The sequence below is a fragment of the Manis javanica genome, chromosome 2, assembly GCF_040802235.1.
Source record: "Manis javanica isolate MJ-LG chromosome 2, MJ_LKY, whole genome shotgun sequence".
Classification (NCBI taxonomy): Eukaryota; Metazoa; Chordata; class Mammalia; order Pholidota; family Manidae; genus Manis; species Manis javanica.
Genome location: NC_133157.1, coordinates 30,389,999 through 30,414,674, shown reverse-complemented (window position 1 = coordinate 30,414,674; position 24,676 = coordinate 30,389,999). Strand labels below are relative to the sequence as shown.

The window sequence follows — 24,676 nt, the reverse complement described above, 5'->3', positions numbered from 1 at the left end:
ACTGACCCAGATAGAAACAGAAAATCTGAACAGCCCAATTACCAGCAACAAAATTGAATTGGTAATCAAAAAACTACCTAAGAACAAAACCCCTCAACAAGATGGCTTTACCACTGCTGAATTTTATCAAACATTTAGTGAAGACCTAATACCCATTCTCCTTAAAAGTTTTTTCCAAAAAGTAGAAGAGGAGGGAATACTTCCAAACTCGTTCTATGAGGCCAGCATCACCCTAATACCAAAACCAGGCAAAGACACCACAAAAAAAGAAAACTACAGACCAATATCCCTGATGAACAGAGATGCAAAAATACTCAACAAAATATTAGCAAAACGAATTCAAAAATACATCAAGAAGATCATCCATCATGATCAAATGGGATTTATTCCAGGGATGCAAGGATGGTACAACATTCGAAAATCCATCAATATCATGCACCACATCAACAAAAACAATGACCACAACTACATGATCATCTCCATAGATGTTGAAAAAGCATTCAACAAAATTCAACATTCATTTCATGATAAAAATACTCAACAAAATGAGTATAGAGGGCAAGTACCTTAACATAATAAAGGCCATATATGACAAACCCACAGCCAACATCATAATTTATAGCAAGAAGCTAAAAGTTTTCCTTTAAGATTGGGAACAAGGCAAGGATGCCCACTCTCCCTACTTTTATTCAACATAGTTCTGGAGGTCCTAGCCACGGCAATTAGACAACACAAAGAAATAAAATGCATCCTAATTGGTAAGGAAGAAGTTAAACTGTCACTGTTTGCAAATAACACGATATTGTACATTAAAAAAACCCTAAGGAATCCACCCCAAAACTACAAGAATAACAGAATTCAGAAAGGTTGCAGGATACAAAATTAGTACACAGAAATCTGTTGCTTTCCTATATACTAACAATGAACTAGCAGAAAGAGAAATCAAGAACACAATTCCATTCATAATTGCACCAAAAATAATAAAATACCTAGAAATAAACCTAACCAAGGAAGTAAAAGACCTATACTCTGAAAACTACAAGACACTCTTAAAGAAGATACCAATAAATGGAAATACATACCGTGCTCATGGATAGGAAGAATTAATATTGTCAAACTGGCCATCCTGCCTAAAGCAATCTACAGATTCAATGCAATTCCCTATCAAAATACCAACAGCATTCTTCAACAATCTAGAGCAAATAGTTCCAAAATTCATATGGAACCACAAAGACCCTGAGTAGCCAAAGCAATCCTGAGAAGGAAGAATAAAGCTGAGGGGATTACGCTCCCCGACTTCAAGCCCTACTACAAAGTCATAGTAATGAAGACAATTTGGTACTGGCAGAGACCAACAGATCAGTGGAACAGAATACAGAGTCCAGACATAAACCCAAGTATATGTGCTCAGTTAATACACAATAAAGGAGCCATGGATATACAATAGGGAAATGACAGCCTCTTCAACAACTGATGTTGGCAAAACTGGACAGCTACACGTAAGAGAATGAAACTGGATTATTGTCTAATGCCATACACAAAAGTAAACTCAAAATAGATCAAAGACCTGTATATAAGTTATGAAACCATAAAACTCTTAGAAGACAACATAGGTAAAAACCTCTTGAATATAAACACGAGCAACTTTTTCCTGATCACATCTCCTCAGGCAAGGAAAACAAAAGCACAATAAACACATGGGACTACATCAAACTAAAAAGCTTCTGTACAGCAAAGGACACCATCAGAAGAACAAAACGGGATCCTACAGTATGGGAGATTATATTTATAAATGACATATCCAACAAGGGGTTAACATCCCAAATATATGAAGAACTCTCATGCCTCAACACCCAAAAAACAAATAACCTGATTAAAAAATAGATGGAGGATATGAACAGACACTTCTCCAAAGAAATTCAGATGGCCAACAGGCACATGAAAAGATGCTCCCATTGCTAATCATCAGAGAAATGCAAATTAAAACCACAATGAGATATCACCTCACACCAGTCAGGATGGCCAACATCGAAAAGACTAGGAACAACAAATGTTGGGGAGGATGATGAGACAGGGGAACCCTCCTAAACTGCTGGTTGGAATACAAATTAATTCAACCATTGTGGAAAGCAATATGGAGGTTCCTCAAAAAGCTAAAAATAGAAATACATTTGACCCAGGATTTCCACTCCTAGGAATTTACCCAAAGAAAACAAGTTCTCAGATTCAAAAAGACATATGCACCCCTATGTTTACTGCAGCACTATTTACAGTAGCCAAGACATGGAGGCAACCTAAGTGTCCATCAGTAGAGGAATGGATAAAAAAGATGTTACATATAAATGGAATACTATTCAGCCATAAGAAAACAAATCTTACCATTTGCAACAACATGGCTGGAACTAGAAGGTATTATGCTCAGTGAAATAAGCCAGGCATAGAAAGACAAGTACTAAACGATTTCCCTCATTTGTGGAGTGTAACAATGAAGCAACACTGAAGGAACAAAATAGCAGCAGACTCACAGACTCCAAGAAGGGACTAGCGGTTACCAAAGGGGAGGTGTGGGGGAGAAGGGGATTGAGGGGTATTATGATTAGTACACATGATGTGTGGGGGTCACGGGGAAGGCAGTGTAGCACAGAGAAGACAAGTGGTGACTCTGGCATCTTACTATACTTATGGACAGTGACTTCATGTATGTAGTAACCACAGTGTTTTTCATGGGAAACCTTCATAAGAGTGTACATCAATGATACCTTAAAAAAAATTTTTTTTTAAAAAGAGAACTCATTCTAGTTTTAACTCTGCCATAATCTAATCAGGTAACCTTGGGAAAATCCTCCTCTGGGTCTTAGTTTTACTTCTAAAGTAGATTGGAGTAGGTAATCTTGTAATAAATTTGTGGCTATTGTTACATCTGGACAAACCTAATTAACTTTGGAAAAATGTTACCTTTGTTATACATTTCACAAATGGTATTTTCTCTGTGTATCTTCAACATTTTAGTCTTCTTTAACTACTACACTATACATCATTCATTCAGTACATATTTATTATGTACTTCTCTGCCAGGCATTATGTAAAGGCCTTGGGGAATTAATGTCAAAAAAACATAGATATGGTAACTTCTCACAAAGATAACAATGGTAGTAGGGAGCCAACAACTAAACTAAAGCAAACATGTGTTATGATGGGGTAAGTGCAGGTGTCACAGAAAGATAGAAAAAAGGGTTCCTAACCTGACTTAGGCATAGGGATAGCATACTGATCTAGAAAGGTGACCTGGAGAAGGTGACATCTAATCTAAGACTTGAAAGATGATCAAGACTTCACTAGGTAAATAAGTGGGTGAGAGAACAGTGATCCATTTGGACAGAGAAAATACTATGACCAAAGGTCTAGAGATGAAAGAGCAATGAAAACTACAGAAACTCAAAAACATTCAGTATCATGAACAGAATGTGGGAATGGTTAAGAGGCAAGAGATGTAGCTGCAGAAGGTAGGAAGGAACCAGGTCAAAAGGGCCTTCTAAGAAGAAGGTAAGGACTTACCTGTTTAATGAAAAACTATTTAACGGTTTTAAGATGAAGTTAAACTAATTCAATTTGCACTTTAGTGATGACCACTCTGGCTTACTTTGTAGAGACGAGAATGGAAAGGGTAAGACTTGAGGCACAGAAAATAAATTAGGAGGCTGTCACAAGAATCTAGGTAAACTGCATGACTGTGGCCTGAAGTCAAATAGGAGCAACCAGTAGTCTGTAAGCCTCAAAGGGTCAAATAAGATAGACTGTCTAGGAATAAAGATTACATGAGTGTTTCAAACTTCTCTCCAGCTGAAGCTTCCTTCTTCCTATTCCCATGCCACATTGTTTAACATCTACTACACATTATGCCCTAGTTCTTGATGCTGGGAATACTGAGTAAGACATTATCTCGGCCCTCAGCATTTATCTGTCAGGACACAAAGATAAAGGACAAAACAATTTATTAGGAAAAAGAAAGTGGTACACAGGGTACTACATGAACACATAAGATAGAATCTCATTCGACAGTAAAAAAAGTAAAGACTTTGTAGAAGTAGTAGTGGATGGCATGTGCTTAAAAACATCATTATTTTTCCTTCTAAACTTGCTACACCCCCATCCTCACCTCCACACACTGCCCTATTTCCTTAGTCAGGGAAAATAGACAATTGCACTGTGTGCTTTTGTGTGTGTGTGTATGTATGTATGTGTGTGTAAGTGAATCTGAGTTTTTATGTTATCTGCTGTTAAGATGTGGGATAAAGGAATCCTGCATACTTCTCTTAAAACAAAAATGTTCACCAGATTAAGCTGTGTCATTTGTAAATGAACCTTAATTGATTCTGTGTATGGAATATTGTCTCACAAAAAAAAAAAAAGACTTCCCCTCTCACCCTTTTCTAGCAAAGAAAAATTCACCTTTAGCATGTTAAAAAAAAAACCAAAACACTAAGTGATTCAATCCCCCTACACAAAAACTAAATAAAAATAAGGTTATTACTTACCAATCAGCATAAAAATTTACTAAAGCAACATCAGCATTGTCTGAAATTAAAAAATAAAACCGAACAACCTAAGTTATTTGTGTTTATATAATTTTGACATAATTAAAGATACGGTTTTCATCATGATCTTTTCCCATTATAAAAGGCCCAATAAAAGTACCCCAACAAGTGACCTCTCACTCAGAAACCCATACATACAAGTCATGGATGGCTTATATAATTTGTGGGAGTCCCTGTTCCTTTTCTCTGTATCCTCTATCTTTGTACCTTCATTGAATAAATATAAAGCAAAAAGGGAAATCAAACCCAGATCAAGCAAATAATCTACCATACAGCCTACTCTTCATAAAACATTAAGTGGAATGATTTGAATTTTAATAATCCATTTTTTGATCTTCTATACATGGAAATCTTAGAATTAGCTCGGCAAGTAAAGTCCTATTTCACAGAAGAGACCTGTGAAACAGCTGTTTCTAAATCTCACCTAGCTGCATCAAGTAATCTACAACTAACAGTGTTGTAGAAAATGTAGTTTTCCAGTTCCTTTCCATTTAACAGTTATGCTCTGTTGCAAAAATAATTATGATTTGCATACACAGATGTGAAGACATGAGAAAGATATATTTATTCCTTTCACCTAAATCTAATACAGAGAGACTTCAACTCCTCAAGTACTCACAAAAATAAAAGACAAAAATTTTCTAGAATTTGGAAGATGAAAAGAGTGAGAACATGTGAGTTTCAATTCACATCTTCCTTTTTTACCCAGAGCACTTTTTATTCACTTGCTTCTTCACTCTAAAGCAGTGGTTCTCCAGCTGTGGACCCTGAACCAGCAGCACCCACAATCACCTAAAACTTGAAAAATGCAAATTCTTAGGTGCAGTCTAGCAGTTTCTCCAAGAAACTGCTGGCTAGGCCAAACAATACAGATATTAGTAAATCCTCTAGGTGACTCTGATACACGCTAAAGTTTATAGAAACACTGCTTTAAAGATATCCCACAATGTAGGAATAGACTTAACATTTAAAACTAGTTCCAAGAACACAAAACATAGTATGAATGCCAATGAGTAAAACCTTTTATCTCTATTATTTTTGGTTTTGTTATGCTCAAACCAATGGGTGAAATGGAGTGCTTAAAAACAAGAAAAAGAAATCATTTATGAACACTTACACCTTCTTATATCTCCTAAATTGTGATTTTCTATCAACCATGTCTTCACCTTCCCTCTACTACTTTTTACAAACAAGAAATGTTTTACCACAAGTTAATTGTATCTACAACTACACTGCCAGTAAACAAAGCATTCAGGAAACATTTGGCTTACTTAGTTGGTTGACCAGTGACAATAAGAGATCAGACTAGGTGATTTAGTTAAAAGTTTAAAAAGATAAAAACATTTCTAGGTGGTATCCTAAGGTCATCAACATTCACTACTGCACAGCAGAAACTTTTGACCTGTAAATAGGCTTTGGCAAAATAATTCAGTAACTGTTAAGAGTGGTATTTATGATAAAGCAAAGAAATAAAACAGGACTAAACTTTTACTTGTAACACAGGAAAGTAACCTTATACATATTAAGAAATTTTAGTAAAAACTAAAACCAAAAGTGCTTTGCCAGTTTAGTAAGCCATGGAATTAATAAGAATGCCAGCTCCTCAACTGTTCTAGATAACTGAGGCTTAATTTTCTGTATATAAACTTTAAAGATATCAAGGTACTTACTTAAAATGTCATCTATATTCTCTGTATCAAGACTTGTTATTTCAGTTGTTACCGGAGTAAAAACCCAAGTTACCTGGAAATTTTAAAAATGTGAAATTAATAAATGTTTTCACAAAAGACAAATAATGAAGAAAAAGTCCAGAAAGAAAATTATGAATAAAGTTGGTGTCATTTGTTATTTACAAAATCATCCATCAATTGGTTTTTATCTTATTATCTATTCTAACCCTTCAATGAAACAGAAGTACGAACTTCTCAAGCCTGGAACCTGGTCAAATAAGACTTTCTATACTTCCAAATCTATAAAAGAGATTGTTTCTAAACAACTAAAAAGAAACAAAGAATTTACTCAGTTAAACTAATACTTTCAACAACTTTGTCTCTCCAGCACAACAAAAATCACCAGAATAAAAATCATCAGTTTTGGACGAATATAAGACCAACACTAAATTTGCTGTTTCTTTCCCACCGTATTTCTAGGATAGGCTGGAACAATGAAAAGAATAATCCAAAAAAGACTTTACAAATTTTTTTATAAACCCAAAGCCCTTCTTGCCTCCTCTTCACTTACGGGTGATAGCAATGTGTTAAGTGAGAGGCTATTAAAAAGAGAATAAGAATATTTTGCTTTCACTTTAATGTGTCTGAAACCCTAAGTCCAAATTTTTCAAAGAAAATCTCAGCCTGCCACCTGCAAAACAAACATACAATTTTAAACTAACCTAACAACTGTTTACTTATTTTAAAAAGCAATATTTAAGTGTATTTATTTTATTTTTAGGTTCCATCTTTAATATACTATGTGTTTAATGCCTGGGCAGCTTTTGTACAAACCAGAGTTTGTATACAAAAATTCATTTACTGAACCGCTGAGTGACATCTGTATTGGGTAACAACTAATGTCAGGTCCTGATAAAGGTACTAAAGATGACTCCTTTGCCCACCCATTTCATGGACAACAGTTATAACTCAAAAATGTTAAATTTTACCATAAAGAGACATGTTGATGCTGGAATGTAAATAAGCCCAGCTTATTATTTGAAATATTTCTGTAAATTTATTCCTTTCTTAGAAAAAGCCTAAGACACTAGTCTTTTTTTCAAGTTACCATAATAGTGTAGCCAATAGCTGGCTGCTATTTCTGGTAGCGACCAATAGATTTACTCAATTAAAAGTACGCTAGAGAATTTTAAATCTCTGTATATTTGATGCATGTAACTAATTTCATATTTCCAACACCTCAAAACTTAACTGGACACTACTCAGTACTTATAATCCATATTCTCAATTAACAGATCCTTCCCCCATCAATGTATGACCAGCTCTAGGTAACTGTGTAACCTGTTAAAAAGACAAACTGAGGCATATTTAAAAATGCAAAAGTTCATTTGAGTAAAAACAATTTGAATGGGGTAGCATCCAGTCTAACAGACAGGAACCCTGAGGAGCTGTACAAAACAAAAGGCAGAAGGAGCGGGAACAAGGAAGCTTTACCAGGTAAAAAAATTGGGTTGGTTATTACAAAGTTACTTTCCTTTAGGGGATGACATGGGTCTATTAGGCGTATTACTTAATGAGTGCTGATCAGGCAATTCCTGATTGGTTTAAGCTTCCATTTCTGGAAGACCTGAAACTATAAAGTCTAGGTCTGATGATATGGGGGGGCTTAGCAGAAGCGACTCCATTTAGGGCCTACTGTTTTGTTTTTAACAAGCCCAAGTACATTGGTACAAGATTTTCAAGTAGATTGTATATTGAAGAAAAATTCAAGAAGACAATGCAAAATATTATCATAAAGCAATGAAGTTGGTCATTATCAAAGTCAAGTCATTAAATAAATTGACAGTCATTTATAGGGGATCCACTAGCTCCTGAAGGCACAAGTAAGTGCGTGTGGCATGGTATACCCTGCCTCAAGATGCTCTCAAACTAGTAGCAGTGGTAATGTTACTGGGCCTCAAAAGACCAGGTTCTTGAGTTTCAGTGTTATAGAAATGAACACTTAACTCGAAAGAAATTAAGTAGGCAGAGTTTATTAGAGATATACAAGGGAGACTACACAAAGACTGAAAGGAGATAGTGTGGGGTTTACAAAGACAGTCTTTGAAGATTCAGGAGTTAAGAGGTATGAAAATCATTGACCTTTCTTGATATTTTCATACCAATATGTCTCTGTGTGAGGCACTACTTTGACGTTTAACAGACGTCACTTTATAATCTCAGACTGTTAGTCAAAAGGTTTCTCTTGGTGCCCTATAACAGAGACTCTCAGAAAAAGAATGCTAATGAAAAATGGTCACAGATCAAGTTAACCTAAAACTTGCACTTGATCAGGTGCTGGTCTAATCTACAGGTGATAGACTATGTGCCATTTAACTATGTCTATCCCCTACATAATATAATTATTCCCTTCCCTTTCTAAGAATATGTTTTCAAGTTAGGTACACATCCTGAGACAGAGGCTCATTCCAAAATGGAGTCCCTCTTGTTCAATCCCTGTCTACGTCAGTAAGGACAAAGAAAAATGTTAATAGGTACAGATAATGATCTTCAACCGTATAACCAAGGAAGCCCATTTTTGAAGAGTCAGTTATTGCCTATCAAACTGTGTTTACAGAAAAATATATTCTAAATTTAATAGCTTTTTACTTTGATATATTTACACAGCAAAAATATTTATATGCTAAGTAATAACTAAAATGAGGCAATGATTAATTTGGCTACATTAAATAGCATAAGTATTACTGAAGAAATACTGTGCTAATAATAAGCATGCATCTGATGAGGTGCATTTAGCCACCAGTTGTATTTAAGAAGGCCCAAACTAGAAATTGGTCTGACCCAATAAGCTCTCCTCCCTGCGGGGTGTAAGTAGGTGTTTTATCATTTACATTTCAATTATTATGCAGCATGACAGGAAACACAGGTTATTTATTTGAACTGTTAGCAAGCTCCACTAGGGTGATAAATAGTTTCTTTTCACGTCAGCCCTAAGCCAAAACAAGATTCTCTCAGGAAACATCTTTATGGTCAAATGCTTTAGTGCTTAGGTAAAATAAAGACTAGGAGCTCGAAACCAGGAAGGAAGGAGGGTAATCATTAATTTTTTTTAAATTTAGACTTGACATAAATTTAAAATTTTTTAAAAAGAAACAACAAAAGGGGCGGAGCCAGGATGGCAGCGTGAGTAGAGTAGTGAAAATCTCCTCCCAAAACCACATAGATCTATGAAAATATAACAAAGAAAACTCTTCCTAAAATAGAGACCAGAGGACACAGGACAACATCCAGACCACATCCACACCTGCAAGAACTCACCACCTCCCAAACGGGGTAAGATACAAGCCCTGGCCCAGAGGGACCTGAGCGCCCCTCCCCCCGGCTCCCGGTTTTTTTTTTTTTTTTTTGGCGAGTGCTTTTTGGAAGCCTTAAAGGGACAGGGACCCCAATACCAGTGAAACAGGGCAGCAAGACTGGTGAGCGGGTGCCTGAGACCGGCGCCTGAGGACAAAGAAAATCGCGTGTTTTTCCCAGTACTGGGGAGGCAGGGCGGCAGGACCAGTGAGCGAGTGCCTGAGACCGGCGCCTGGGGACAGGGAAAATCGCATTTTTCCCTTTTTTTTTTTGGCGAGTGCTTTTTGGAAGCCTTAAGGGGACAGGGACCTCAATGCCAGGGAGGCAGGGTGGCGGGACCGGTGGGCAGGTGCCTGAGACCGGCGACTGAGGACAGAGAAAATCGCACGTTTTTTCCTTTTTTTTTCTTTTTGGCGAATGCTTCTTGGAAGCCTTAAAGGGACAGGGACCCTAATACCAGTGAAACAGGGCAGCAAGACTGGTGAGCGGGTGCCTGAGACTGGCACCTGGGGACAAAGAAAATCGCGTTTTTTTCCCAATATTAGGGAGGCAGGGCAGCCGGACCGGTGGGCGGGTGCCTGGGGCCGGCGCCTGAGGACAAAGAATATCGTGCGTTTTTCCCTTTTTTTCTTTTGTTGGAGAGTGCTTTTTGGAAGCCTTAAAAGGACAGGGACCCCAATGCCAGGGAGGCGGGGCGGCAGGACCGGTGAGTGGGTGACTGGGACCGGTGCCTGAGGACAAAGAAAATCACGCGTTTTTTCCTTTTGTTTTGGCGGGTGCTTTTTGGAAGCCTTGGAGGGACGGGGACCCCAATACCAGGGAGGCAGGGCAGCAAGACCGGTGGGCAGGTGCCTGGCGGAAAAAGAAAATCGCGTGTTTCTCCCTTTTTTTTCTTTTTGGCGAGTGCTTTTTGGAGGCCTTAGGGGTACAGGGACCCCAGTGCCAGGGAGGCAGGGCGGTAGGGCCGGTGGGTGGGTGCCTGGGACCGGTGCCTGGGGACGGACAGGGTCGCGAGTTTTTCCCTTTTTTTTTGGCGAGTCCTTTTTGGAGGCATTGGAGGGACGGGGACCCCAGTGCTAGGGAGGCAGGGCGGCAGGACCGGTGGGTGGGTGCCTGGGACCGGCGCCTGAGGACAAACAATATCGCGCGTTTCCCCCCCCCTTTTTTATTTTGGCGGGTGCTTCTTGGAAGCCTTGAAGGGACAGGGACCCCGGTGCTAGGGAGGAAGGGCAGCAGGACCGGTGAGCAGGTGCCTGGAACCGGCGCCTGAAGACAAAGAAAATTGTGCTTTTTTTCCTTTTTTTTTTCCTCTTTTGTTGTTGCTGTTCTTGTTTTGGTTTGGAGAGTGCTTTTTGGAGTCTTAAAGGGGCAGGACAGGACACTTAGACCAGAGGCAGGTAATCTGAGGATCTCTGGGCACTCTAACCCCTGGGCAACAGGGAGCACAGAGGACCCTTACGTAGATAAATAGCCTCGCGGCCGCTCCCCCTCCAACAGAGCTCCACCATTTTGGAGGGGCAGCCCCAGCCAGAGTACGCCCACAGCACCAGTGGAGATAAACTTCATCGCTAACGGGCAGGTAGCAGAAGCCCTGTCTGAGCACAGCTGCCAAGCATAGGCCACTAGAGGTTGCTATTCTCCCAGGAGAGGAAGGCCACAAACCAACAAAAAGGAAAGCTCTTCCAGCGGTCACTCATACCAGCTTTGCAAACTATCTCAATCACCATGAAAAGGCAAAACTACAGACAGACAAAGATCACAGAGACAACACCTGAGAAGGAGACAGACCTAACCAGTCCTCCTGAAAAAGAATTCAAAATAACAATCATGAACATGCTGACAGAGATGCAGAGACAAATGCAAGAGCAATGGGATGAGATGCAGAGAAAAATGCAAGAGAAATGGGATGAAGTCCGGAGGGAGATCACAGATGTCAGGAAGGAGATCACAGAAGTGAAACTATCCCTGGAAGGATTTATAAGCAGAATGGATAAGATGCAAGAGACCATTGAAGGAATAGAAACCAGAGAACAGGAACGTATAGAAGCTGACATAGAGAGAGATAAAAGGATCTCCAGGAATGAAACAACACTAAGAGAACTATGTGACCAAGCCAAAAGGAATAACATTCGTATTATAGGGGAACCAGAAGAAGAAGAAAGAGGAAAAGGGATAGAAAGTCTCTTTGAAGAAATAATTGCTGAAAACTTCTCCAAACTGGGGGAGGAAATAATCAAACAGACCACGGAAATACACAGAACCCCCAACAGAAAGGATCCAACGAAGAAAACACCAAGACACATAATAATTAAAATGGCAAGGATCAAGGACAAGGAAAGAGTTTTAAAGGCAGCTAGAGAGAAAAAGGTCACCTATAAAGGAAAACCCATCAGGCGAACATCAGACTTCTCGACAGAAACCCTACAGGACAGAAGAGAATGGCATGATATACTTAATGCAATGAAACAGAAGGGCCTTGAACAAAGGATACTGTATCCAGCACGACTATCATTTAAATATAATGGCGGGATTAAACAATTTCCAGACAAGCAAAAGCTGAGGGAATTGGCTTACCACAAACCACTTCTACAGGGCATCCTACAGGGACTGCTCTAGATGGGAGCACTCCTAAAAAGAGCACAGAACAAAATACACAACATATGAAGAATGGAGGAGGAGGAATAAGAAGGGAAAGAAGAAAAGAATCTCCAGACAGTGTATATAACAGCTCAATAAGCGAGCTAAGTTAGGCAGTAAGATACTAAAGAAGCTAACCTTGAACCTATGGTAACCACGAATCTAAAGCTTCCAATGGCAATAAGTACATATCTCTCAGTAGTCACCCTAAATGTAAATGGACTTAATACACTAATGAAACGACACAGAGTAATAGAATGGATAAAAAAGCAAGACCCATCTATATGCTGCTTACAAGAAACTCACCTCAAACCCAAAGATAACCATAGACTAAAAGTCAAGGGATGGAAAAACATATTTCAGGCAAACAACAGTGAGAAGAAAGCAGGGGTTGCAGTACTAATATCAGACAAAATAGATTTCAAAACAAAGAAAGTAACAAGAGATAAAGAAGGACACTACATAATGATAAAGGGCTCAGTCCAGCAAGAGGATATAACCATTCTAAATATATATGCACCCAACACAGGAGCACCAGCATTTGTGAAACAAATACTAACAGAACGAAAGAGGGAAATAGACTGCAATGCATTCATTTTAGGAGACTTCAACACACCACTCACCCCAAAGGATAGATCCACAGGGCAGAAAATAAGTAAGGACACACAGGCATTGAACAACACACTAGAACAGATGGACCTAAAAGACATCTATAGAACTCTACATCCAAAAGCAACAGGATATACATTCTTCTCAAGTGCACATGGAACATTCTCCAGAATAGACCACATACTAGCTCACAAAAAGAGCCTCAGTAAATTCCAAAATATTGAAATTCTACCAACCAATTTTTCAGACCACAAAGGTATAAAAGTAGAAATAAATTCTACAAAGAAAATAATAAGGCTCACAAACACATGGAGGCTTAACAATATGCATCTAAATAATCAATGGATCAATGAACAAATCAAAATAGAGATCAAGGAATATATAGAAACAAATAACAACACAAAGCCCCAACTTCTGTGGGATGCAGCGAAAGCAGTCTTAAGAGGAAAGTATATAGCAATCCAGGCACACTTGAAGAAGGAAGAACAATCCCAAATGAATAGTCTAACATCACAATTATCGAAACTGGAAAAAGAAGAACAAATGAGGCCTAAAGTCAGCAGAAGGAGGGACATAATAAAGATCAGAGAAGAAATAAACAAAATTGAGAAGAATAAAACAATAGCAAAAATCAACGAAACCAAGAGCTGGTTCTTTGAGAAAATAAACAAAATAGATAAGCCTCTAGCCAAACTAATTAAGAGAAAAAGAGAATCAACACAAATCAACATAATCAGAAATGAGAATGGAAAAATCATGACAGACTCCACAGAAATACAAAGAATTATTAAAGACCACTTTGAAAACCTATATGCAAATGAGCTGGAAAACCTAGAAGAAATGGACAACTTCCTAGAAAAATACAACCTCCCAAGACTGACCAAGGAAGAAACACAAAAGTTAAACAAACCAATTACGAGCAAAGAAATTGAAACGGTAATCAAAAAACTACCCAAGAATAAAACCCCGGGGCCGGACAGATTTACTTCGGAATTTTATCAGACACACAGAGAAGACATAACACCCATTCTCCTTAAAGTGTTCCAAAAAATAGAAGAAGAGGGAATACTCCCAAACTCATTCTATGAAGCCAACATCACCCTAATACCAAAACCAGGCAAAGACCCCACCAAAAAAGAAAATTACAGACCAATATCCCTGATGAATGTAGATGCAAAAATACTCAATAAAATATTAGCAAACAGAATTCAAAAATACATCAAAAGGATCATACACCATGACCAAGTGGGATTCATCCCAGGGATGCAAGGATGGTACAACATTCGAAAATCCATCAACATCATCCACCACATCAACAAAAAGAAAGACAAAAACAACATGATCATCTCCATAGATGCTGAAAAAACATTTGACAAAATTCAACATCCATTCATGATAAAAACTCTCAGCAAAATGGGAATAGAGGGCAAGTACCTCAACATAATAAAGGCCATATATGATAAACCCACAGCCAGCATTATACTGAACAGCGAGAAGGTGAAAGCATTTCCTCTGAGATTGGGAACCAGACAGGGATGCCCACTCTCCCCACTGTTATTTAACATAGTACTGGAGGTCCTAGCCACGGCAATCAGACAAAACAAAGAAATACAAGGAATCCAGATTGGTAAAGAAGAAGTTAAACTGTCACTATTTGCAGATGATATGATACTGTACATAAAAAACCCTAAAGACTCCACTCCAAAACTGCTAGAACTGATATCGGAATACAGCAAAGTTGCAGGATACAAAATTAACACACAGAAATCTGTAGCTTTCCTATACACTAACAATGAACCAATAGAAAGAGAAATCAGGAAAACAATTCCATTCACAATTGCATCAAAAAGAATAAAATACCTAGGAATAAACCTAACCAAAGAAGTGAAAGACTTATACTCTGAAAACTACAAGTCACTCTTAAGAGAAATTAAAGGGGACACTAACAAATGGAAACTCATCCCATGCTCATGGCTAGAAAGAATTAATATCGTCAAAATGGCCATCCTGCCCAAAGCAATATACAGATTTGATGCAATCCCTCTCAAATTACCAGCAACATTCTTCAATGAATTGGAACAAATAATTCAAAAATTCATATGGAAACACCAAATACCCTGAATAGCCAAAGCAATCCTGATAAAGAAGAGTAAAGTAGGGGGGATCACACTCCCCAACTTCAAGCTCTACTACAAAGTCATAGTAATCAAGACAATTTGGTACTGGCACAAGAACAGAGCCACAGACCAGCGGAACAGATTAGAGACGCCAGAAATTAACCAAACATATATGGTCAATTAATATTTGATAAAGGAGCCATGGATATACAATGGCAAAATGACAGTCTCTTCAACAGATGGTGCTGGCAAAACTAGACAGCTACATGGAGGAGAATGAAACTGGACCATTGTCTAACCCCATATACAAAGGTAAACTCAAAATGGATCAAAGACCTGAATGTAAGTCATGAAACCATTAAACTCGTGGAAAAAAACATAGGCAAAAACCTCTTAGACATAAACATGAGTGGCCTCTTCTTGAACATATGTCCCCGGGCAAGGAAAACAACAGCAAAAATGAGCAAGTGGGACTACATTAAGCTGAAAAGCTTCTGTACAGCAAAGGACACCATCAATAGAACAAAAAGGAACCCTACAGTATGGAAGAATATATTTGAAAATAACAGATCCGATAAAGGCTTGACATCCAGAAGATATAAAGAGCTCACACGCCTCAACAAACAAAAAACAAATAACCCAATTAAAAAATGGGCAGAGGAACTGAACAGACAGTTCTCTAAAAAAAGAAATACAGATGGCTAACAGACTCATGAAAAGATGCTCCACATCGCTAATTATCAGAGAAATGCAAATTAAAACTACAATGAGGTATCACCTCACACCAGTAAGGATAGCTGCCATCCAAAAGACAAACAACAAATGTTGGTGAGGCTGTGGAGAAAGGGGAACCCTCCTACACTGCTGGTGGGAATGTAAATTAATTCAACCATTGTGGAAAGCAGTATGGAGGTGCATCAAAATGCTCAAAACAGACCTACCATTTGACCCAGGAATTCCACTCCTAGGAATTTACCCTAAGAACGCAGCAATCAAGTTTGAGAAAGACAGATGCACCCCTTTGTTTATCGCAGCGCTATTTACAATAGCCAAGAATTGGAAGCAACCTAAATGTCCATCGGTAGATGAATGGATAAAGAAGATGTGGTACATACACACAATGGAATACTACTCAGCCATAAGAAGCGGAAAAATCCTACCATTTGCAGCAACATGGATGGAGGTGGAGAGTATTATGCTCAGTGAAATAAGCCAAGTGGTGAAAGAGAAATACCAAATGATTTCACTCATCTGAGGAGTATAAGAACAAAGGAAAAACTGAAGGAACAAAACAGCAGTGGAATTACAGAACCCAAAAATGGACTAACAGGTACCAAAGGGAAAGGAACTGGGGAGGAAGGGTGCGCAGGGAGGGATAAGGGGGGGGAAGAAGAAGGGGGGTATTTAGATTAGCATGCATGGGGGGGAGGGAGAAAGTGGAGGGAGGGCTATACAACACAGAGAGGACAAGTAGTGATTCTACAACATTTTGCTATGCTGATGGACAGTAACTATAATGTGGTTTTTAGGGGGGACCTGATATAGGGGAGAGCATAGTAAACACAGTATTCTGCATGTAAGTGTAGATTCAAGATTAAAAAAAAAAAAAAGAAAGAAAAGGGGGATTACTCCTTGATAGGATAAAACTATTGCTAAATCAAAGATTAACACATGCTTTAAATATCCTTAATGTTGATCACTTAAAGGTGTCAGATGATCAGCTATGGAGGTACTCTTTTCTGATAATATGCCTTTCTCTTAATAAAAAAGCAGCTCTTGTGTGCTGACCTCCAGTGAGTTCTACACAGTGGTATAGAGGGCATGTCGAAGTGTGGGCAAAGGATCTGTTTGTTTCTATGCAGAAGATGAAGGCCTAGCTTGGCTACCCAGAAAATGAACTAAGACGTGATATGAGGAGGAGCTTCCGGCATCAGCACTCTCTGGAGGACTCGTGCTGGGGGATGATCATCAAAAAGCCACCACAGGGATCCGGGCGAGGCTGCGGTTGTGGCTGTGTCCACCCCACCGTTTCCTGGACTTGCCATTGGAATGAGGAGGGAGATGTCTAGGCTGGCATGTGCATACAGTGAGACAACGAATTTGACCGGATCTGTACTGTTGGAACTCAACCAGGAGTTGGGAGGGGTGCAAGTTGTAGCACTCCAAAATCTTATGACTATAGACTATCTACGGTTAAAAGAACATATGGGATGTGAACAGATCCCAGAAATGGGTTGCTTTAATTTGTCTGATTTCTCTCAGACTGTTCAAGTACAGTTGGACAATACCCATCATATCATAGACAAATTTTCACAAATGCCTAGGGTGCCTAAATGGTTTTCTTGGCTTCACTGGAGATGGCTGGTAATTATAGATTTGCTTTGTTTATGTCACCGTATTCCTATTATGTTAATATGTGTGCGCACATTAGTTAGTAGTTTAAAACCTATACATGCTTAAGGTACTCTACAAGAAGATATGTCAAAGAAATAATCAATCCTCCCATGTTTTCTTACATATGCTACCTCTATAGCTTTTCTTCTTCCTTCCTAATTACAACCCTTAAATAGAATTCGTCCCTCATATCGAATTTACCGAGTATCATAATTCCTCCAGGTGGTAAAGATACCTCGAGACAAGTGCTGGGCATAGAAGCCACAGGGCATAAATCTGCAAAGAAGTAAAAAGCTAACCTTTTCAAACAATATGGCTTCTCTCTCACTTACCAACTTTATATTTCCCTGTATGGCCCCGGAAGATGACTGGTTAGCCAGAGATGTGTAAGATTCCTCAAGGGAGGAACAACCTAAGACAGGCACAGTCGCAGGGGGGCCATCAGGTGAGAAATTGGGGAACAACAGTGGTGAAGCTTAGAACCTCACCCCCCCCTGTTTTGAGAGAAAGCTTCTGCATCAGTGGATGTTTTATTACCCTTGTCTAGCTCGGATTAGCACATAGTCTACAGGCACACACCCGATCATCTACAATTGCTCTCTTACAACACTAAACTATGTTTTCTAACTTAAACTTGCATCTACCTACTTCAGCATTTTATTAAAAATAATAATAATAATAATATTAAAGGGAGAAATGTGGGATCCACATATAAATCAAGTATAAAAATCAAACAAATATTCATATTTGACCTGATTGTTTATAGTTCATAATGCGTGATCAAAACTGAAAGTTTCTGTGATGAATGCCCTTGTACTGTTCACCATGTAAGAACTTATTCACTATGTAAGAATTCGTTCACCATGTAAGAACTTGTTCGTTATGCTTCAGAAGATTGGAGACTGACGAGAATTAGGCTTGAGATGGATTAATGATTGTGCATTGAGCATTGACCCCCCTAAATTGAATTTTATTGTTGTTAACAACCATTTGATCAATAAATATGAGAGATGCCCTCTCAAAAAAAAAAAAAACAACAACAACAAAAACATACAGAAATTTTGAATAGAAGATCTTGATAGTCATGGAGACTACTAGCCTCTAATGATAGAATATTTAGACAATACATATAAATATAAAAGATATAAACTTGTGAAATATTTTACAAACTGGTCATTCTCTTTAACTCTATAGCTCATTTTCTTGTCAAGAAAACTGAAAAAGCATCTCCATCTTCCATAATTCATCAGATAATTCCCTTCACATACATTATTGTACCAAGTATTAAACATTTCAGTCTGAGGTATGTATAGTGATGTAATCATATAAAAAAGACACAGTGAAATAGTAAATAGTGTACCCAAATTCTTTCCTTTCTTTTTTTTTCTTTTAATAAAGCGACAGGCTAACTTTAGATATGAGCTTCTTCAGGAAGTAAAGAATATTTTCCTCCAGTGAATGGTTTTAAAAATTGAGACTATCTCTGGGAGTTAAAAAGCTTTCCTCTCCTTAAATAACCCTGTACCTCCATGGCCACCCAACTGGCTAGTGACACCAGTGCACAAGCTGTATTTCTGTAGCATTTTTCAAGCCACCCAGAAGCCAGCTGCTGCTTTTCCCAAAGTATGCCCTAAAGTTTTTCAGCTTCCTTCTCTTTGGGGACATGGTTTGCTCTACCTGGAGTGTCTTCTTCTCCACTACTGCATAATTAACCTTTCAAGGATTAATTCCCTCTTCCATGAAGCTTTGAGTATCCTGGTAGAAAACACTTTTCTTTCTCAAAAGTCCAACCTACTCCATAAGATGGGGACAGAAAAAGGGAAAACGTAGGATAGCATAATGGAAGTTACTAAAAAATTTAAATTCTCTCTAGATTAGACATCAAGTTGAAATTAGATACAATGAAAAGTTGATTACATGATAAAAGAAAGGATTTTAGAAATAAATTTTGGTAAGATTTTTTATTAGGCACTCTGTTAATGTTAGGCCCAATTTTAATTGTTACCATTTTGACAGACGTACATGCTATAATACTAGCACAGTGCTCTGGCACTCACTGCCAAATGCCAGTGCTATTCCTCTTCAAGAAAACATTAACTGAACAAGACACTAATCCAACAGGACCTCCTTCAGAAGTATGAGCTAACATTAGTAATAACATATTGGAAGTGAATTACTAAAACTTCTCTGTTGGTAATTATAAAAATAAACAATTTTCAGTACGTTAAAACCATTCAAGTGGTTACTATTCGAATACACTCTTAAAGAGAACTACTATGATACTCTCTGAATTGAGTATCAATCTCCCTTCAATACAACCTGCCCACATAGGCCAGACTAACCTTTCCAAATGCTGCTTTGCATACATTAGTTCCCCTGCTTCCCCCAAAAAAAACCTCCAAGGATTTTTCACTGCCTACAGTACAGAAGGCCAGTTCCTAAACCTGGCATTTAGGATCATTCATAAACTAGCCCAAATTTGCTTTCCTAAATCACAACCTACTGTTCCCAATCTATATCCTACTCTCCAAAAACAAAAACTATAGATAACCACACATTCTAGTTGGCCATATATTCCAACTTGCTTGAGAAAAACCCAGTCTAATGCCTGCTGCCCTGGAGTATTATTAATAGCACCACTCCTTTCAAAAGGGTCCCAGTTTGGGCAATAAATTATATGGTCATCCTACTTGCAGCAGACCTTTAGCAACTTAGAGGAACTGTAACAGGCTCTTCACAAATCCTCAATTATTAATATGCATCTAATGCCTTCCCATATAACATATGGTAAAATGATAAATGGAATGAGAGTGAACAGAGAAGAAAAAAGATGCATATGAATGCTAAACTAATCCCCAGCCTCACTCATTGACTAAAACACTAGGCTCTTAGCAAGGGAATAAAATAAGTAACTCAGAAAAGTTATTCAAGGGTCACTTTCAAATACCCCAAATCCTATTAAGTCACAAATCCAGGAATGGAAGGGGTCTATAGTACTTGCAGTTCCTAAAAGGGTCCTACTCTTTTGCTTCCATACTTCACTGTACAGCTTCTTCTGCTGGGAATACATTAGTTTTCACTCAGGTTATTTGTGCTATCTTACCTCCTCTAGGAGACTCTGAGTACCTTAAAAGAGACACTGCACCTTACTCAATTTGGTATCCCATAGATCACTTACTACAATATGATATCTGGACACAAAAAGCACTCAAACATGTACTAAGTGAAGGAATGGGAAGATTATGTTAATACACTAAGAAATCAGAGGAAGGGTGCTAGAGGCGGGAAATGGGAGAAAGAGGTTCAGAAATGGGAATGACCAACAAACATTTTTAACATGTTTGAGGAAAACAATGTTATCAAATAGGAATGAAGTTTGTATTAAAATTTGTTTTTAATCATGTAATGGTTAAGAGCACAACACTAGGTGATGATTCACAGATCAGATTTAGAAGGAATCTCAGCAGTGACTTTCCAATCTACGGCACAAACCCCTCCTTCTACATCACTAAGAACTGTCATGAGCCTTTAGTAGGACCTGCTTCCTATTCCCCCAGCTGTTCTCTGGCATGATTTACAGAAACATCAGCACACAGATTACTCTCACTTAAGAATAGCTATGTTACACTAATGGATAAAAATCTAATACTTATTGTACTGTCCTATTTTAAGCTTGTTAATTCAGTCATGAAAATAAATGATTTGGGACTTTGAGGACCAGAAACTAATAAAGTATCAGGCAGAAGGTTATTAAATATTATTTCTGTTAGCAAGATTTATAGTTACAAAAGCATTTGCTAGACTTTAAGTGTTTTATTAGGATGCTTAGTTAATGAGTTTAGAAAACAATGTAAGTTCCTGAGCTTTAATTTAAAGCTCAATAACTTAAAGTCTTGCCATTTAAACAGTGGTCCCTCAATCAACAACAGTGGTTGTGATGAAATGCAGAGCATCAGGCCCCACACCTATTGAATCAGATTTCCATTTTAATATGATCCCCAAGTGATTCCTATGTACATTAAGGTTTAAGAAATACTGCTTTAGAGAACAAAGCCTTTGAATCTGCAAGCATTTTAAACTTTGTTGAATGCTTTTAGTCCTTAGATATGAACACAAGAACAAGTAAGACTCATTTGTGAGACTTCAGTGTTGACATGCAAATTAGTGTGATTTTTAGAAAAGTGTGGAATCTGTAATCTTATTAGCAATTTACATAGATGTTAATTTTTGAAAGTATACTGCCTTCTGCTTGAATAGATATTTCTGAATGAAAATTATTGGCATAAAACAGATGCTTCAGCAGAGGATATTTCCTTTCCTGTGACACTACTGTTTTAAATTGGCATAACAATTGCTAGGCATTCTGCAATAACAGCTTAGTATATTTTTGCTATGTCTTTCATTTACCTGCCTTTCTGTTAGGATACTCTCAAAGCCCTTAACAAATTCTCTCTCCTAGAGCAAGGAATAAGTAATGTACTGGGCAATAACTCTAGCTCTCTTCCACCTCTAGCCCAGATTGATAAATCAGCCTACCATCTGAAGTCTCAAAGTCAGGGGACCCAGGCTGTTTCTCCTCCCTGGGGCCACTTCTCTGACTCTTAGCTTTGCAATAAGCTGGCAGGTAAGAGAAGCACAGAGGTTTGCAGTTGGCTGCAAGGAGCTAAGAGATACAAAAGTCCCCAGAGGAAAAAAGCTGAGGCTGACAGTACCATAAGTGCCTAGAAGCTGAGTATCAATCAAAGCATATCTCACTGTTAGTATTCCCAGAAGCATTATAATGAACTAGAGGTTCAAGGAGAGGGGAAAATAGGACTAAGTATAGAATAACACTGGGAAGCTACTTTAACTCTTAAATTGCTCAAAGGTACAACCTTCCTATAATCAGTGCAACCCATTTTGGACAAGTCAGAACTAATCTGCTTTTATAAAGAAACATTAAAACAGTTACAACATTTTTCATTAAATAACTCAAAATATGTAAGTGCAGATATATTTGGGAAAACAAAGTCTATGCAAAAATAATAATTCAATTATGTATAATATAAACCCTAAATGCAAATTCTGCCAGTAAAAACAACCATAGAAAATAAAAATAAATCATGGCAATTCATGCTTTTCTTGAATTTTAGTTATTTGCTCGTGCATGGATTTCCATTAAAAATTGAAGTCATCTGTGTTTTGTTCTCCACTGTATTCTAAAAATTGGATGAACTAATTTACCTGGAATAGACACTGTACTTGTCTGACCCTGCAGCAAAGAATGCTTTTTTTTCAGAACTAGAGGTGAGCTTCTCAATGTATGCGAAGGATTTTTCTCTTGAATTCACTACATACTGTACCTCTAAAACCCAAACTTCAACCCATGGTGGTATTAACAAAGCATGGGAATTGGGAGAAAAGTCAGGATAGTAATTGCTTCCTTCTTGCTGTACATACTCTGGAACCCAGGGAAGGGTCTGTAGTGGCGGAAGGGGAAGAGATGATATCCCATTCATCACTGTCTTCTGATTATTATCTAGCACTGGATCTTGTTTTTGGAACAAATATATGAGAAGAGAAAAAATTATGACTGCTCTCGTGCTACAATATAATTCTTGCCCAGAATACCTTAGGGAAGAAAAGTTCCCTTAAAAGAGTCCACACACATGTTGGTACATACATTCTTTTGTTAGATCACACATTCATTCCACAAATAGTTGATTGAGTCACCTAGGCACTGTACTAGACACTGGGGAAAGGGTTGTGAATAATATTATATAGATGTTTATATTACATCTAGCAAGATCAAACTTAACAATTTCACTTTCGTATTTTAAAAGGAGAGAAGAGTCTCTCAATTTTAAGAGTCTTCCCTAATTCCTGCAAAGTCATCTATTCTCAAAAGAAGGTAACTGCTGGGCACTGAACACTGAGAATTACATAGTATGTCATGATGCCTTTTTGTCAAGGCTTTCAAGAAGCTTTGAGTTAATCTTAATGTGGAACAACTGCCATCAACACTGTTAGTAAACAACCTTAACATTATTAGAAGTAGAACAACCAGGTATTAATGCTTCTTGACAGATGGAAATAGGAAATAGAAAGTACCACTTGTAGTCTTCACCCCCAAAAACCTGAATCTGACCTCAATCTAATCAATCCCAAGAATTATGTATAGGAAACAATGGATATACAGGAACTTGTAAAATAACACAATTTTAGAATACAAGCAGCCATGTCAAAATATTGTTATAAAAATATCAGAAATTGCATAACAGATATGACAGCTTGGGGGACAGGCTCCCCGTGAAGTGGATTCGAGCACAAGCAGTTTATTTGGGAGAAAAAGGAAGTAGCCACAGAGGAATGAGGAAGTAGGATGGGTAAGACAGCCAACATGCAATATGAGCTAAATACCAATGTTTTCACTTTTTTAAAATTTTACTAGATTTATACCAAATAGGCCGTGGTATCTCCTAAGTTACATAATTTAAATTCTTTAACCCTCTTATTACCAGTTTCTACAGATGGCCTACGCATTTCTAAACTGCAGGATGTTACGAATATATCTCCTACATATGTCAAAGAAAGCCTTAATTTCAATATTAAACATGTGACCCTGATTGTTTTTTTGGTGAGTCAACAGTCTTCAATGAAAAACTGTTCTTCAGTAAAAGCTTGGGTTTCTTATTTTCCATATTCACTTAGTTCTAGAATGACTCTCAGCTCTCTAATTTCTTACTCCTGAGGTCTATGTTCTAGGGGAAAAGTATTTTTATTACCAGATCCAAGAATGATTCCATTATTATATTGGCCTAATGTAGTAACCACTGCTTTGGACTGCTTGCTTTAAAAATCTGTGTCTTCATAATTGTACTGTTACTTGTAACCAAACTAATTCTAAATGTCAATTAGAAGTAATCCTTGAAAGGCCATATATTTGTTAAGATACCTATCCTAATTAAATGATCATTAGAACAAAGAATCTTTAATGTTGTCCCACATAACTGTTTTAATTAACTTTGTAATGCAAATGGGTGTGTCTTTCCCTCATTTGGCTTAAAATCTTCCCAGTGACAGTCTCAAAAGCTTTCATATATACTAAGGGTCACTGTTTCATGACCTCCATCATTGCCAGTAGTATATAAGCTTTCTAAGCACGTCTACCAAAAATCTAATCAGAGAATGACCATGATTTCTTAAAAGGAAATCTGAACTTAGGAATTTATCTCCCTTGCACACTTCTGTCTCCCTTTTCTTAGTTGCCATGAGATAGAAGTAAAGAAGGAAGGAACAAGCATTGGCACAATTCGAAATT

The 24,676-nt window shown here is 37.9% G+C and overlaps 1 protein-coding gene across 2 annotated transcripts in view; it reads right to left on the bottom strand.

The window, feature by feature from the left end:
* Nucleotides 1–24,676, bottom strand: part of ERP44 (endoplasmic reticulum protein 44) — a 109,923-nt gene that overhangs the window by 55,328 nt on the left and 29,919 nt on the right. The window contains exons 2-3 of one of the 2 annotated variants that reach the window (XM_037003933.2): nucleotides 6,266–6,338; nucleotides 4,536–4,575 (exon numbers count right to left, since the gene is read on the bottom strand). The exons of the other annotated variant lie outside the window; for it this stretch is intronic. Coding sequence (XP_036859828.2) covers nucleotides 4,536–4,575; nucleotides 6,266–6,338 — 113 coding nt within the window. The remainder of the gene's footprint in view (nucleotides 1–4,535; nucleotides 4,576–6,265; nucleotides 6,339–24,676) is intronic. 2 annotated transcript variants of the gene reach the window in all.